We start from the raw sequence: 16706 nt of genomic DNA on the forward strand, positions 1-16706 counted from the left end.
TTGATTGCTAAACACCTTTTTAAGCCAAATTCTAATTATTTGGCTATCTTAAAGATTTCCTTGTCTGTGAAACCTTTCCAAGAGCTTAACAATTTGCACTGATTTTCTCTGAACTTCTTCCAGTTCATCAATGTTTTTTTCTGGTAATGAGATACTTAAGGGTGGAAGTCAATGTTCCAGCTGTAGCTGCAACAAATACATAGACAGAAGTTATCAAACCAAAGCCCCAAGATGTGGCGTCTCCTCAAATGCAGCCCCAAACAGATTTTGCTCTCATAGCACCTTGCCATTTTTTATCTAATTCATGATTTCCTATGAACTGTGGGGTATTTCATCAATTCTCCTTTCCCAGTTTTTCCCTCTTACAGATCATATGCCTGGATCTTTTATGGTTCCCAAACTAAAAATCTCTGCTTTTCTTACAGATCATTGATGAAGACATTAAATAAAGGTGAACCAAGTCGAACACATGCTCTTAGCATTCATCTAACTCAACAGCTCTCCGGTCAGTTTTCAGTCCACATGATAATGCTGGTCTCAAACCCATTTTAGATCTCAGTTCTGTTGGTAATCAAGGGGAGTGGGTTCAGACTACAGTAAAGACACATGGGAAAGACAAGGTCCATTTTGGTATGTATTTGCTGCCAGGACGGGCTCCAGATACAGGTACAAGGGACAGTCGCCTCGTGCACCAGACTACAGGGAGAAGAGCCTGATCATGTCCCCTGGCTGTGCTGGATCCAGACAAGTTACTGCTCCCACGACGGAAGAAGCTGGGATGGAAATCTGGGCGACTGTGGTAGAACAGGCATCTCTGGGACAGCACAAGCAGCAAAAGTGACTCGCCAGAGCTCTCCAAGCCTTCAGGAAACATCGATTTTGCCTAAACTGCTTAAATGCCTTAAGCCAGCCCTCGCTCTCTGGCAGAACACGGCTTTAGCCTTTCACTCTACAAACAAACATGTCAAAACGGAACTTGCGTTTCCCATATTGGACCTTAATGTATGTTTTTTGAAACAGTTTAGCTACAATACTTTAAAGTACATCCTTTTTTTAATCCAGTCAAACTTAGAATGATTAAGCTTGGAAGGATTATGCCCCAAGAAAACAGTTTTTCTGCTTAATGTTTCACACATAAACCATCCTTAAAAGATGTTTCCTTCATTCAGCAGTTTCCCTCATTCAGCAATTTTTCATATGGGAGTAAAACTCCCATATATAAATTCTGTACAGCAGTTAAGAAAACAGACAAATTAGTTTGCTATGGCTCCTGGTACTCTTATTTCCAGGCATCAGATTCTGCCACGCTCATTCTCATCTACTCTTTGAGGAATGTGAAAAGGGCTCAGGGGACTGCTGAGCCTCTGGAGCTCAGGGAAAGCCCCTGGTCAGTGTCGCGCAGGAATCGTGCAGCACGAGGCTGTGCAATGCTGAAGGAGATGCCTATTTCCCTAAGATAAAAACTCAACATCAGGAAAATAATTGTCAGAATTATTCTTCATCATTCCTTGGAAACCTGGCAATAGGTTTTACTCTCCATTAAGGGTTTTGCATTTCAGAATTTTAAAAAAATTACGAGTTTCTCATTTTTGTCCCTAGTTAAGTGGGGTGGATATTCCTGGATGCGTATGGTTGGCGGGGTTTACCAGCATGCCCAGCTGAATGGCCAGCACAGCCACTCTGGCCTCCGGCTCTGGTTCTTGTTCAGCCTCCCTCAACGCCTTGGCTCCTCTTGCGTGACCCATGTTTCCAAGGCAAATTTTGGCAACATCGAGCCTCTGAGTCTTCACACACATGCGAGCCATGCTCTCCCAGACAGCCTCACTGTGAGAAATGGGAAAGAAAAGGAGAGCTGTTATGGTGTCACCTTTAAGGCTCGGGTACTAAGCAGGTAAGATGCAAGGGAAGAGGAGTGTGAAATGGAAAACCATTAGTACATTGGACACTTGCTGGACATAACAAAGAGACTCCAGTTGCTGTGTGAAGATTGAAGAGGAACAGAAATAGGCCTCAGACATAAAGGTTAGTTCTGGAGCTGAATGCCCACAGCCTTAAGGAAATACTGCGGGTTTTGTTTTACATCAATGTCTAAACAAAAGCAGTTATGTTTGCACGTATATAAACATTCATCATGCACCCATCACCGTGCTTCTTGCTGTAGCTGCAACATATAGACATTCACAATAGCCCCACGTCGATGTTCAGAATTTAAAAGAAAAACTATGAGAAAAGTGTTATATACATAAACCTTACAGTGGCAACGTCCTGCTACTGTCCTGCATAGTTCAAACGTGGAACAGCTATTAGGAGCCTAATAGTTGCACTCAACAACAGGGAATGATGTGTAGGAAACAACTGATCAAACTACCATGTTCTAATTTAAAACTTGCATAAAAAATGGCACAAAGAAAAGCTTTGTGGTGCTCAGAATGAGAACTCCTCAGGGCTAAGAGCTTACACTTAACATTGCAAAATCCTCTGCCAAGACAGAGGCAGGGACTGGCTGAGCACCGCGCGCCCATGCAGGAACGTCAGGTCTCAGCAGGCAGCATTGCTCAACAGAAGGACCGCGACACAGTTGACCATTACATGGGGTGACAAGCAAAGATTTTCGTAGATTCTATTTACATTTGAGGCTCTTCAGAATAAAACGCAGTATGTTTGACTAATAGAAACCATAAGCATATGGGGTTTTTTCAGTGTGTGGACCTCAGCGGAGGTATGGTCCATACAGTTCTCAGACACCACCACAGCACAAAATAATGATCTAAATGATAAAAGCAAGAAAAAAAAGAAAAAAAAAAAAGAAAAAAGAGTTGAATGACACTTCAGGTCCTGCATCTGCAAGCAAATCCCCTTCCAGTTTTCCTATGATTAAAATGTTTTTTGCTTCCCAGTTGCTGTGGGAAAACCCTGCACAAACAGGGGAAAGTGACTAACCGGGAAGTAGCGAAGCAGATGAGACACGACGTGCTGTCAAACACATACAATAAAGAAAGGCAAAGAAAAAATGCTTTTCCTAAGCTATTTTACAATTAGATCATCTTTTATTTGCAACTACAACTGGTATAAAGTTTTCAGGTAGTAATCAACATAAATATGTGACATAAACTTCATTAAGGCCAAACAGTATAGAGAAAATAAAATAGGATCAGAAGTGATAAATCGGGGGCAAATTTCAGATAGGTCAGAAATTTTGCTTGTTTAGAAAAGCAAAAATGCATGTCTGAATATTTTACTGAATTTCTTACATCTGCATGTCCATGCTGAATGTGGTTCAAACGCAGCCTCCTCTCATGCTCCGCTCCGACACGTCCAAGTCCCACAGACTGGGGAGCCAAAAGGAACATTGAAACAGAGCACAGTAATTTCTGAACTGGAAAGGCCTTACAAAAACTTCAGCGCTAGATCCTTCTGAGTGCAAGTCTATGCATCGCCACCCAGTATAGAAATGCTGACTTATATCAGCAGAAGATGTGACCATCCTAATTTTTGAAAAGTTGGAATTGGTTTCTCTTTTATTGCAGCCACTGCCTGTATCTGGAACTGGAAATAGCAGGAAAAACACCTTTAAAGAACATTTAGGTCTTGGCAGATATTGCCACCTGGCTTTGATCAACAAGGACAGCGAGTTCTGTCATTAGTAAAAGATGTCAAATCTTGTGCGTGTGGGCATGGCTGCGCTCCCCAACACACAAGGAAAAGAAATATATTTTCCAAAATCTGTAGCATGCCAGAAGAAGTTGCCAATAGCCGTTTTACGCTGGGTGAAGGAACACACGCCTGTGCTGTGCTTTGTCAAATTGACTAATAGCAAGTTTCTGAAAGGAAATCAAAATCTTTATTTTTCAGAGCCTTGACAGCTCACAATTCCCTCAATGCAAGACGATGAAAGTTCACGGGCTCGAACAGAGAAGAGCGGATGAGAAATCTTATTTAGACTACAGGGAGTGGAAACTTTTGAAAGGAAATAGACCAAATAGTGTATTTTAAAGTACAAAGTTAAAAGACAACAGTGTGCAGAGACACACAGCAGGACTCAGAAGATGCTACTCATCATCTATCGGCTGCGTTATGCTTTCCTGACTGGCAATGGCTCCTGCCAACTTCAAAACTCGGTGGGAGCTGCTGCCCCAGGGATTCCTCTTTGGGAGCTCTTGCCCCACGCACAGTCTGCCCGTGGGCCACCTCGGCACCCATGCCAGCCATATGCAGTGGAGCACCCAGATGTACTTCTGCCCTGAGGAGCTGGAGCTCTGCCATCCCACCTCTTCCTCCTCCACTCCAAACCATTTGCAAAACTAACCTGAGAGGCTCCAGCAGCGGGGTACCACTTGGGTGCAACAAATACAGGGGAAGAAACATCTCCAGTTGATGTGCTCTGCGCTTAGTTTTACTTTAGCAAGCACTGCCTTCCCAACAGCCCCAGCTGTGCAGATGGTGAGCACCCACCAGAAATTCAGCACTGTGGTCAAACCGGACCAAAGACACTGAATTTCGAAGCGTTCACGGCAGAGCAGTGCTTGCACGGACTTACCCAACGCAGAGACCAAAGCAAGAGACAGGCTAAGAGCAGCTCACCAGCACAAGTACCTATGAAACGTGAAAACACTGGCTCCCTCTGACCATCCCTTCTCCTGCCTCTGCCCTCCAGAAGCGCTTGAAGGAATGTTTCATCTAATGAACCTGGCCCTGCTCTGCACAGAGGAGTTCCCATTCTCCCACTGGAGCTAAGGACGGCTTCGTTAGCAGCTGCATGCGGGAGAACCCACAGCCAAACCTTCGCCCCTGGTCCACGTGGAGCTGCAGCACAGGCTGGTTCTTTCCAGTAGACAAGTCCCTCACAAGAAGGACGCTGCTCTGATAAGGTACATACATGCATTATTTCAATTTTCTTCCTGCAGCAAAATGTTAGAAAACTCTTTCTGCTTTGAGAGACCTTTCATTTTAGCACCACACTCCATATACTGCTGCTAAGGTACGCAAGTATTTCTGACACAGCAACATACTATTTGCTTGCAAAGACCACCTTCATATGCATGTATTATATACTTATTAATATATTTGTTTGTATTTATTATTTTAATATATTGTTTATTATAACTTATTTAAAAACTAGAAAGGTACCAGAGTAACACCACCCTGTGAAATGCAAAAGAGCCGAAGTACTTTACAAAAATAAACGACCACACAACACACAGGTCTCGCTGCCTAGTAGAGGCGCAAACCGCAGAGCTGTTGACCACCACAGAGCACCACAACCAAGCCTCGGCTTGGCAACGGCACGGATCGTGTCTCACCGAAACCACGGGGGGATAACGCAGCAGATCCCTGCTCCCAAACCTGGGCCAGGGCCAGGGCCAGGACACTGGGACTGATCCACCCACAGCTCCTGCAGAAAGATCAGGGGACCTTTAGCCAGAACCTCAGTTTTACCTTCACCCTGAAAAGACACCTCCAGCCTCTCCACACCATGTCTGATCACAGAGAACAGACACTTTTTGTAACACCAAATTGTTTTTTAGACATTTGCCTTGCAAACTATTCAGCTTGAGGCACCCGGCAGGCTTGCTGGCAGGAGCGGGCAAGCCTTCTGGCAAGGGATGGGTTCAGAGAAGAGAACGATACGGGAATCATCAGCAACATGCTTCCATGTTTCTCCATATCTCAAGACAACCAGCTTCGGCCTTGGGATGGCCCAACCTCCCTAGCAGGCGGACACCTCCAGCACCAGAGCAAGAGTCCTGCCCATCAGTTTTGCTGCCCCTCGGGAACGTGGGCAAATTAATGCAGAACTGGTTAAGGAACAAGAAACAGGAGGTGCAGAACAGGCTCACTTAAACCCCAGGCAAAACCACGGTTTATCTCTCAACAGTCGTCAGTGTAGCGAGAAAGACAAATCTGTCCTTGCATCCCTAAAAAACAGCAACTCTTCTTTCCAGGCCTGGCCCCGCTGTCGCATATAAAATGCCAAGTAATGATTTACCCTGCCCCCAGCTCATGCTCTGGGAATTTCCTGTTCTTCCCCTCCTCCTCCTCTTCTCCCCCCTGCAAAGCCGCTCGCATCTGTACTTCGTCAGCCGAAGCTGGAAACTTAATGAAGACCAGATGCAGCAACAGCGTGAGCAGAGCCATGAGAATGCGCTCCCCGAGCATCCCGGGGGAGCAATGCCTCCCCATGCAGCACACGAATAAATGATCTGCTGCTGCACCCCAAACTCCCAGGCTTCAGGCCACAGCAATAGCAGTATGGATTTGGAAAGCAAACTTTGATGCCTCTTAAGACTGGACAGAAGTTTTATCACATATTTGATGAAAAAGCTTTTCTTCCTTTATATCTGATCTTTTGCATCTGTTTTTCTATAAAACTATGTTTATAGCATCTAACAGTCTGATTTTACAAACCCTTCTGTTCCTATATATTTTTCATTGCCCATTTTTGCATGAAAGTTTAAAGAAAAAATCCAGTAAATGGAGTATTATTTAGAAGTGCTGGAGATTTATATGTCTGAAGCATCTCACTACAAAATCTCTCTCCCTCTATTTAATGGGGTATATTTGGAAAATGAACATATGTTCCATCTCTTGTCTCTAAATATTTTCATCAGGAGAAAAAAAGCAGCTTTCTTTCCAATTTGGGCCCCACTTCGTTGAACAGGACCCTAAGCATTCTGCTTTAAAAGACTACTGTATAATGCAAAGAGAAATACTAATGTAAGATATAATATCTATAACGCCAATATCAGGTATAATAGCTATAACACTGTATTATATATAATCTATAATAATATATTATTACATCTCTATAACACTATTTCATATATAGTATATCATAATATATTATTACATCCCTAATGCATACATCTACCTGGAGCAGGTGGGTGTCCCCTTGCGCCTCAGGCACAGCCTGGGCCGTCAAAAATGGAAATAAATCCAGCAAGAGGGAGAGCTTTTGCTGACCCAACGGTGGGGACAAGGAAGCTTCGCTTCCCTATCACAAAATAAACTGTACAAGAAATTCAAAGCAGATTCTCGGCAGCTCAGCCAACTGGGACCACAGTGGATGTACCGTTCTGGTGCGAAGTGTTTACTACGAGACTTACCCTAATGTAAACGGTGTCTGGGCTGGCCTGGACGAACGCCGCAGGGCACTGGGCACCACCCTTCCCCAGCCTCCACCCGCTGCCTACGTGCTGCTCGGGTGTGTTTTCTATGCTAAGGAAAAGGATGGGACAAAGCAGGTGCTGCTTCCTAAGGAAAATTAACATCATCTATTACTATCTTTCAAACGTTAATCCCTTGCCTGGATTTCAGTAACTTAAAGTTGCACCTTCCAACCCCTGAAAAAACGTGTTAGAATAACGTCATCTGGCTGAAATGTGCAGCGGTGGCTGATTCTGACCAGGTAATTCCTTTATGATCACCTTTACATACATGTGATGCGACAGACCTGTCATAGGGTAAAAGCATCACGCTGTGGACGATAACGGCTACAGAGGGCTTGGACATGGTCAAATGAGACAAACTACGTGACGCGTAAGGTTAGCAGGCATGAAAAGCTGATCGTTTAGAAGTACTATGTAAAATTTTACACACGTCTATAAAAATGGACACTGATCTTATCTTCAAACCACTGCAAAATAAATAGAGAGTTAACATGTCAAAATTGGTGGCTTACTGTCTGTTCTCTTGTAACCCAGAAAAAACTCAAGACTTGAAAAAACAAAGTTTTATCTGATGTAGCTAAATTACGTTAGATGCTTTTAAAATGCATTTATGGGATTCTGGTTATCCCTGTTCAGTGGGACTAAAAGATAACAAGGAACTAAATAATATATGAAAAGTTGCAACAATATAATGAGATTCTTGATAGCGTTAATCATATTAAATAAGTGCTTCTTTGAGAAATATGCCAGGCATTTTTCATGTATGATCAAAACATTAAAAGCTGTCTAGATTATTCCTAAAAACTTTTCCCTGGCAGAAACAGAACATTTGATAAATCAACAAAAGCTTTACAGAATAGGATCTGTAATATCATATTAAATACATAGATTTGTCTATTCCAAACTTATCCTGATAAAATCAACACCAAGCTATTGTTCAGTGTGAATTGTATCAAACGAAACTCTTGTGTCCTAAGGAATGCAGTAAGTACTGCAATTGAATATACTTCTGCACATTTATCAGTAGAGAAGTGTTTATTGAGGTGATTTTTTTTTTTTTTTTTAAAAGGATCAGAAGGATTCCTGGACTGTTTTGAACTGGAAGCACAAGATCTGAGTGAAGATAGAGAATGTCACTGACTGTGAACGTGCCAACAAGAACCATTTGATTAAAACTGTAACAAAAAAGGAATAACTGAGCCATTTTGGTATGAGCAGGCTAGGAAAATTTACCAGATCTTTGCAAAACTCATTTAATTTTGACTTGGTGCAATCTACTCACTTGGGGAATTCCCCAATTTTACATCTTTAGATATTGTTATTAGTTTAATAGAATGATAAAAAGCCATTTGCCTATTAAAAAATAATAGAAAAAAGATTGTGCCCTGCATAAACAACTGTAAACAGAATTTATTAGGTAGTAAATGGATAAATCCAGTATGGAAGAAACTAGTTATCTGATATAATCTACATTATTGAGACTCTGAAAGTAAAATTACATTTACATAACTGATTTCTCACCCAGAAAGACCCAAAATACTTTATAAGCTGCTATGCAAATTGTATGAAGTAATTTAACCTACCACTGAGCAGAACCACTCTCTAGCATGGAACAATCAATTAGCAAACGGGTACTTCCAGACAAGAACATCCACCAGAAGTTTTGCCATGGGAAAAAAATTCATCGTGTGCTTGCTGAATTACTGCAGCCAACAGCAATTACTACTGCCTTGCACTGCCCCTCAGATACTCTCCATACTGGTGTATTATCTGGGCCGGCTGAAGACCACAGTGCTGCTGTCCTTTCTGCTCTGGAAGTCATGATCAGGGTTCCCAGAAAAATTTCCATCATCACAAAAACTAAAAGTCCCAAATCATTGTGATGTGGCAGTCCCCATCAACAGAGAGACAATATGGACTTGAAGTTATGCAGCCTTTTTGGAGATGACCACCTCAGCATGGCCAGAAGGATGAAGCATCTGATTTAAGGCCAACTTTGTCACCAGTCCCAGCGCCACCTCCTGTGTTTTATGTGGCAGTGAACTGATCGACTTGACTCGTCCGCATCCGTTCCCAGCTGCAACTCACCACGTAGCCACCCACCCATCTGCGGCCACAAGAAGAGGCACTATGGGAGAGAGAGATTTATTTTTTTCCTCTGGGAAAGCTGCCTTAAATGCAAACTCATTGACTTGCATGGATTTGCATATGTAACATGAAGAATTTCTCAAGTATCATATATCTCAAACCACAAACTAATGCCATGATGTTTAGATCACCTGGTCCCTTTGACGCTCAAAGACAAGTATGACTTAGGAAGAATATGATTTATTTTTAATGTTGATGGAATTCAAAACAGTTTGAATATTCTCACACCAAATAATTGGTGTGGAAAGAGGAAGAGATGTGACTGAGTTTTAAATGATTAGACTGATTTGTTCAGCCTTTGTAAAATACAATCGCTATATTTTTTTTTACATGTAACACGCAAACAAAGTTTGTGTCCTTGTGAAAATACATGCTCAGACTTCAACAAATCACAAAAATCGAAGACAGGAGGGGGCAGAAGCAGGTGTCCGATTGGGTAGAAGAGTTTTCCCTAAAGGTAAATCTCTCCTGGCATTATCTGTATATGAACATCATCTGCCTTGCTGCTGAATCACCGGCTTAAAATAATAACAAATAATCCATGGGTTATAAAATATGAAAAAATAGTCATTGTTGTTAGGAAATTTCTTTGAAGAATGGCAGGTACCAGTGTGTTATTTATATTGAAACTTCCAAAACCAGAGATGTATAGAAACCTGACCAATCACAGGAAAAAAAGAAATCAAAGATGCTGTACTGCTGTCAGAGTATGAAGATACTCAAAGTACCTAAAGCTTAATCCATTTAAGGATTAAAAATGAACCAAGCGCACAGAGGAGGGGTGAATTCATAGCCAGATTTGTACATTCAATTGCAATAGCTGAAACCTAATTATAGGGGCATATAAACTTCACTGAAATATTTTCCACTCCTCTCAGCAACAAGTCTTAGAAAATAAAACACTGACTTTCAAAAAATTTCCAACCAGTTTGTCTACACGTATTGGGTCAGTACGGATCTGTTGACTACGGGCAAAAGTAACTTAGCTGGTAAGACTGAACTGCTATAGAATTAAATCCGTTTCTAGTGTAATTTTATTAATTACACTGATGTGAACTCTTGTGCCAACATCTCAGGTGGGATGGGTGTGGTGCAGCTGCGCCTGGTGATGCAGGTACTCTGCCACGACTTCTCACTACTCCCTCTCCAGGCTGTTGACGAGAATGTCACACCTTTGTTTCACAATATACTATTTAATACTACACCTTGTACAGTACTTTTTCAGCCTAAAGAATTTTGACGGGCTCAGATCAAGGAAGGGCATAACCACAGGCAATAAGGCCCAGAGGGGCAGGGGAAGCTGGCAGCCACAGCAGCAGCAGGGCAATGCCTGCTGGGGATCACTGCCCTCGTCCCTGGCCCCGCGGCAGCTCCTGCTGTGGCAGCTGATGGAAACATGAAACAGCGAACAGCCATTTGGAGAGCCGGACTCTGCAAGACCTCTCTGGAAACAGGGACAGTTTGAAATGTCCTCAACAACTCTTTTTTAATCTGTTAATTAGAGCTGCTTTCCTTGCAGCTTTTGCAGCACCAGTGCTGCGGTCCTGGCTTGCTGTATGGTAGTCGATTCTGTACTGGATTGTGAACAGAGGCATTATATTAAGCAACTTAATATAAGCTTTTCCATCCTCTGAGCACTGAAGGGAGGTAGCCAGCCTCCTCAGAGGCACTGCAGAGCCACCAGCGTTCACAGCACACCAGGACGTGGGGCTCAGGGCTGTGCCAGCCCTGCACAGTCGCAATGCAGCGATTTTCAACTCCATTCACATTGTAACACTTGCAACTGCCTTTTCAGACACCCCCAAATTTGTTTGTTTGTTTATGAGGTTGAGAATCTCGAGATTTTATATTTTCTATGTATCTGCCATGCTCCCTTCTAGGGTTGCAGAGAGGAAGGGGGACATCAGTGGACCCCCACACACACACCGCTTTCGTCATGCTGTTCAACAGCTAACCCCAATAGTGTTTTGCTTTCAATAAAAAGCGTTTCAAAATCCCCCTCCTCAATCTGTTTCTGCAGACCTGATGCTCCGAAGGTTGAGGCTGGAGATTTCTTTTCTTCCTTTCAAAGAGAACCTCTGATTTGCTCCCGGGCTCCCCTGCGATGTGCCGCCCGGTCCTCGCAGCCCTGCTTTGTGCTGCTGGGAGGGTAGGAGGAGTGAGACGGGGAGGGGGGCTCTCCGAGGGGAGGAGGTACAACTTTAGAAGTCTCCATAGTCTTTTCCTTTCAGGAAACACATCCTGTTAATGTTTGACTGCTGTGGCAGTGGCTCTGTTTGTTGCAGTCGACTACGCCCTGAGGCTCACCAAAAACAGCCACAAAAACAGCCATTTCCTCTTCGTGGAGAGGTGGGGGGGCCTTTTCCTCACAGCAGTGGCTGTTCTCCGATCCCTGCACTCGCAGCTCGGATCTTCGGAGAGGGACACGGCAGAGCAAACTCCTCGAGATACTCCAAACTTGCAGAGCTCCTTTGGGATGACAGCATTCACCTCCAGTTCGGCTTGGCTTTGAGAGAATGAAATTTGTCACGGTTTGCGGGATATTCTGAAGTCTGCACCCGGAAACAAGGCTTTCGGAGCGGCGCTGGTTGACTCGGAGGACCCAGCGCGCTTGGCACGCTGCTGGCGAGCATCCCCGCCTCTGCCCCGGCAGCAGCTCAGGCTCTCCTGCCTCGAGACTGGATTCTTTCTGGACTCGCCTCGTCTCACAAGGAATGGACCTCCCTATCGTTCAGTTCATCACAGGACTGGCATTACTTATCAAAGTGCAAGAAGGTGGATAAGCCAAAGCTGGGAAGGACCTAAAAAAGCTTCTTCGTGTTCTTATTTTATGGAATTCTCCTACCTACCTCACAAAATTCTCATTTCCTCGATCAGAAACACCTCTGGAGTTGACTTTGAGAATGAACGGTGATGTCCTCTAGCCATTCGTAACACCCTAGCGAAGCTGCCTCTGTTTCAAGTCCAATTTCAATGTGCTGCAGCTGATTGAGACCTCGTGTCTTCTGCAAATAGAGACTGGCAGCAAGCTGACAGTCAGATATGACTGTCCAGAAACTGGTAGCCACAGCTGTGTTGGTAGCCCTGGTCTCACTTATTCTTAACAACGCAGCTGCCTTTACTCCCAACTGGGTATATCAGACCCTGGAGGACGGGCGTAAGCGCAGCGTGGGGCTCTGGAAGATGTGCTGGCTGGCAGAAAAGAGCAGAGGAGGTGCAAGCACGAGTGCCAGGCATGGGCAAGGGGAGGAGCGCGAGTGTGAAGCCCTGGGCTGGGGTTCAGAGTCAGCTGGGTTCCAGGAGTCACGCAGTACTGTCAAACGTAAGTTCAATCTCTTGTCTTCTCTGCTTATGCTAGGTCATGATTGATATGGTGTACCTGGTCCCCAGGAGATTTATAGCCTAGCAGAGCATCCTGAAATCATTGTTAACTGTCTGATTCTAACCATATCTTAACATTCATCCCCAAATTAATTTATTTGGGAAAATAAGAATAATTATGTCCACCAATGATGACCTAAACTCCTCCTCCTCCCTCCCCAAAAGCAGTAATCTACATTGCACTGTCTGATTTATACAGACAAATAATCTGTGAAGTGTAAGTCTAAAGCTTTGAGACATCTGCTGCTCGCTTTTCCCTCTTGGGTTCCTGCTATAAGCATATCCCTTCCTGCTCAACACATTAAACCCCAACCGCAGTTGCTCGGAATACCATAAAAATAAATAAATAAATAAAAAAGCCAAAAAAACCACAGAGAAAGTATTCAGATGCCATGCTAAGTTATTTCTCCCTTCTGTTTACTTTTGCTGGAAGTGCCAGAAGCGGAAAAGACAGAAATAGTTTTGGTAAAAACATGTAAAATTGAGATAGGCCTTAATGTCTGCAACTATTCTTCCTGGTGAAAAAACACAATTAGTATACTACTTGGAGAACATGAAAAATCATTAAGCACGGTGTAATTCTCATTTTGCAAATTCACAGACTGATGGGATCTGAAGAATGCATATAGCTTAAACTGAGCTAGTTAAAATTTTTTAATAAGATGAAACCTGTAAGCCAATGTTAAGAATTACAAAGCTGAATAATTAAAAAGTGCACCTTACTTACCACATTCATAATGTTAACGGCATGACCCTGCTCTCATTAAGAAACTAGAGCAGAACTGCGCTGGGAATACCTGCGGTCATCGTGGACGCCATGGCTGTGACCACAAGTAACCGCGGTGCCGAGAGGTTTGCTCCACTAAAGCCCCTGCTTCCCGCAGCTGGCTTCTAGGCCGGCGCCTGGGCAAGCTGGTAACAGGCGAGGGCTGTGAGCAGCAGTGCCTCGGGGCTGCTCCTTCAGCCAAATCAATGCTTTCACTGAATCCTTCACGGAATTGAATTTAACAGAACAAATGTCTATAAACCTCATGCCTTGGCAGACCAGAGGATTTCCCCGAGACTTTACCAGTGCTCATAAACAGCTCTGGTGCCTCTGAAGGACGGTAGCATTAGTAACACAAGTGATTTCAGATAGATTTTTTTTTTTTCATGGTTTGAAATGTGGAGAAAGAAAAAAAAATCCTCTGGTCCTCCTCAAAGTCTCTTATATGCCTCTGGAGACGAAAACAAAGAAATATGAGAGGAATTTCTTTTAAAAAATGCTTTAATGTGGACCCATTCCATATCATGTTTTCCAGCCAAATTGTGCAGTAACATTTTTTGCACATTTGCTAATATTAAACCTGCATACATCACAAACATAAAGCTTCTAAACTGTTGTAAAGCCCTAAACCTAACTTTCAATTCTTTTTTAACTGAAAGAACTTCTGTAATGACAAATAATTATAAAAAGGATTAGACTGTTGAAAAAGTTACTTGATGTGTATCTGCAACTTAATCACTGGAATCACTGCCCCAGTTAATATTTGTAAGCCATGTTCTAACTTGAAAAACATGCATACCATTCAAGAATTTTAAAAGTACCTGTTCTATATTCAACAGCTAGAATGAGCTCCTGCATATTGAATTTGGCTCCTGCAGCATTTTAAACACACAAACCTGTATTTCTTGCTGTGCACAGGTCAGAAGATGGGTGGTGCTATAAAGATTGGCACAGATGTATCAGTTTCATAGCAGAATTGCATGGGCAGCAATTTCTTAGGTCAAACAGAAGCAAAATAGAAATTTTAAAATTTCAAAGTAATAATTATAGCACGATCAAGTCCCTGGAAGAATTCTCTAACAAACACTCTTAAAAATTCTAATTTAAAGGAGGACTTTGAAGCCCAGTGACTCAATTTGTATAGGAATAAAGCATCCATTCACTGTTTAATCTGGAAGCAAATAGTAAGCAAAAGGCCAATTCTGAATCTTTATAAAGCATTTAAAAGAAAATCTCACCTCTGCAGCTGTGCCATGACAAACCAAGGAGGAAACAAACCTGTTGCACATATTTTTAAGACAAATATGTTTCCATGGATTGTACACAGTCAATATGAGCCTGATTCTGCATCCATGTTTTTGTAATTTTAAAGAATTTCTCTAACAAGAAATCACACGTTATTTTAGTAATGTATGTGGCAATCCTCATCTGTCATTTATAGACAAATCACAAACATGTATGTGTGTGTATGTATATACATACATATAAAAAATAACTTTCTGAACAAAGAAATTCCTTCCTCAATGCTAAGAGTTAACGTGGTTTTTTTGGATGCCATTTGTAGAACAATAAACAGAAAATATGTTCTTCCAACAGCAATGCAAAAAAGGCCACAATCTTGCTCATATAAAAAAAATTATTTACATATATACACACATACATATTTGGGGGGCAAGTTATTTATCTCACAGTTCAACAGAAAAACTGTAAAACCTTTGAGAATTTGCTTTTCCATATCCTGATGACTTCTGTACAAGTAGTATGTAAATAACAGCCAACTAAATGCACTACTATAAGCAGGCTCGCTCACTGCCAGAGAGAAGCACATTCTTAAAACCTGTTTTTCACTGACTTTCGCTGCCTGCTCTTTCTCCCATTGAAATCATTGGCAAAGCTCTTTTTCAGGGGACACAATAAAGCTGGGGTGGTTTTTTCTTCCCCTCATCATATACACAGCTCAAGCAAAATGATTTGCAAAAAAAATTACACAAGTAGCTCATTGTGTCAGGACTTCAACTAAAAATACAACTACAGCAAATTGAAACAAATAATAATTGAAGTTTTGCATATTTTGGGTAAAAGTCATAGTAAATGATCTGTTAAAAGATCGCTCAGGGAACGAACAGAAAAAGTCAATGTGATGGAGCACATTTGCCAAAAGCCTCTCTGGAAACGCAAAGTCAAATTCCATACCAAATACCTCTCTGATCCAATTCCCCACTAACAGGACATCTGTGTGAATTATTTCACCATAACACAAACCACTGGAACAAGAGGAAAACTGAGGCGTTTTGCTTTCAAGTCCTATGATGTAAACACTGCATCAAGGATATTAAAGTGTCAGTAAAGGACCGCCGGTATAAATACCAAGTGACATAAAAGATGTCAGGGAAGATTACAGATTACAGATGCTGCAGCAAAGAGATGCCATGAGCAAAAAAGATTAGAAACAGGAAGAAAAAAAGAAAGCCAGGGACAGGAATAAGTGACATTAAAAATATTCTATGGAAATGAAGCGTCTCAATGTGAACTATTTCAACAAGGCACAACACAAGAAACATGGATAACTTTGGTCCTAGGGGAAGGCACCTCAGCTCTGTTCTTCAAGCTCAAGCCTCGCTGCTCCTGGAAGGGGGAGATCTCAGGCCCTTCCATCTGTCTTTATCCGCTTCTTTCTTTCTCTCCTTCTCGCTGTGCGGTCCTGCACCCTTCTTTAAACCATCTGTGATGCTAAAAAGCTTCTGTGAGACAGTTCAAATGACTAACAGCAAGAAAATACTCAGGTTTGGAGTGGAAGGTTGGGGGGGGCGGGGGGGATGGCGTTATTTGGGTGGTTATTTTCCTGTTGGATTAAGCGGTGGTATCAGGAGTCCAACAAGTACTGCTTCTAGCACAAGCTGAGTGATGCAAGTGTGATGATGGGTGAGATAGCTCCCTTTTAGTGGCAACAAACTATCAGATCTGAAATCTTTGCTTATGCTGAGAATCAGAGCCCAGTTATGAGGACACCAATCAAAGTTTTTCTAACATGGACAAACCACTAGACGATAAAAACTTAAAGGCTTCACTGAGAACTCAGATGGCACTTCCCCTCTTCAAAACAATTTAAGGAAACCTACCCAGGTAGCCTAACTCTCCTGTCACCTGAGCGAGGGCAAAGAAATTTGCCAAAGGTTATGGAGATGCAGTTTCAGAGCTGTTGCAAAATTTTGGAAGATTATGCTCCTGTCTGCATCTCTTAACCC

General features: G+C 42.6%; 3 protein-coding genes across 6 annotated transcripts in view; 2 read left to right on the top strand and 1 right to left on the bottom strand.

The window, feature by feature from the left end:
• Positions 1 to 466, top strand: part of TELO2 (telomere maintenance 2) — a 29536-nt gene extending 29070 nt beyond the window's left edge. The window contains exon 20 of the mRNA XM_076351225.1: positions 426 to 466. Within this exon, the coding sequence (XP_076207340.1) occupies positions 426 to 433 (8 nt within the window). The 3' untranslated portion in view covers positions 434 to 466. The remainder of the gene's footprint in view (positions 1 to 425) is intronic.
• The window catches only part of IFT140 (intraflagellar transport 140), a 91117-nt gene that overhangs the window by 9587 nt on the left and 64824 nt on the right, over positions 1 to 16706 (bottom strand). For all 3 annotated transcript variants that reach the window (XM_076351221.1, XM_076351220.1, XM_076351219.1), the window contains exon 19: positions 1647 to 1824. In XM_076351221.1, the coding sequence (XP_076207336.1) occupies positions 1647 to 1824 (178 nt within the window). The remainder of the gene's footprint in view (positions 1 to 1646; positions 1825 to 16706) is intronic.
• The window catches only part of TMEM204 (transmembrane protein 204), a 32215-nt gene continuing 25257 nt past the window's right edge, over positions 9749 to 16706 (top strand). Inside the window, exons 1-2 of one of the 2 annotated variants that reach the window (XM_076351227.1) lie at positions 9749 to 9771; positions 11600 to 12636. In XM_076351227.1, coding sequence (XP_076207342.1) covers positions 12357 to 12636 — 280 coding nt within the window. In that variant the 5' untranslated portion in view covers positions 9749 to 9771; positions 11600 to 12356. Of the gene's footprint in view, positions 9772 to 11522; positions 12637 to 16706 lie in introns of those variants that run through there. The other variant, XM_076351226.1, reaches the window with a different exon arrangement.

Source organism: Aptenodytes patagonicus, chromosome 13, assembly GCF_965638725.1.
Source record: "Aptenodytes patagonicus chromosome 13, bAptPat1.pri.cur, whole genome shotgun sequence".
Classification (NCBI taxonomy): domain Eukaryota; kingdom Metazoa; phylum Chordata; class Aves; order Sphenisciformes; family Spheniscidae; genus Aptenodytes; species Aptenodytes patagonicus.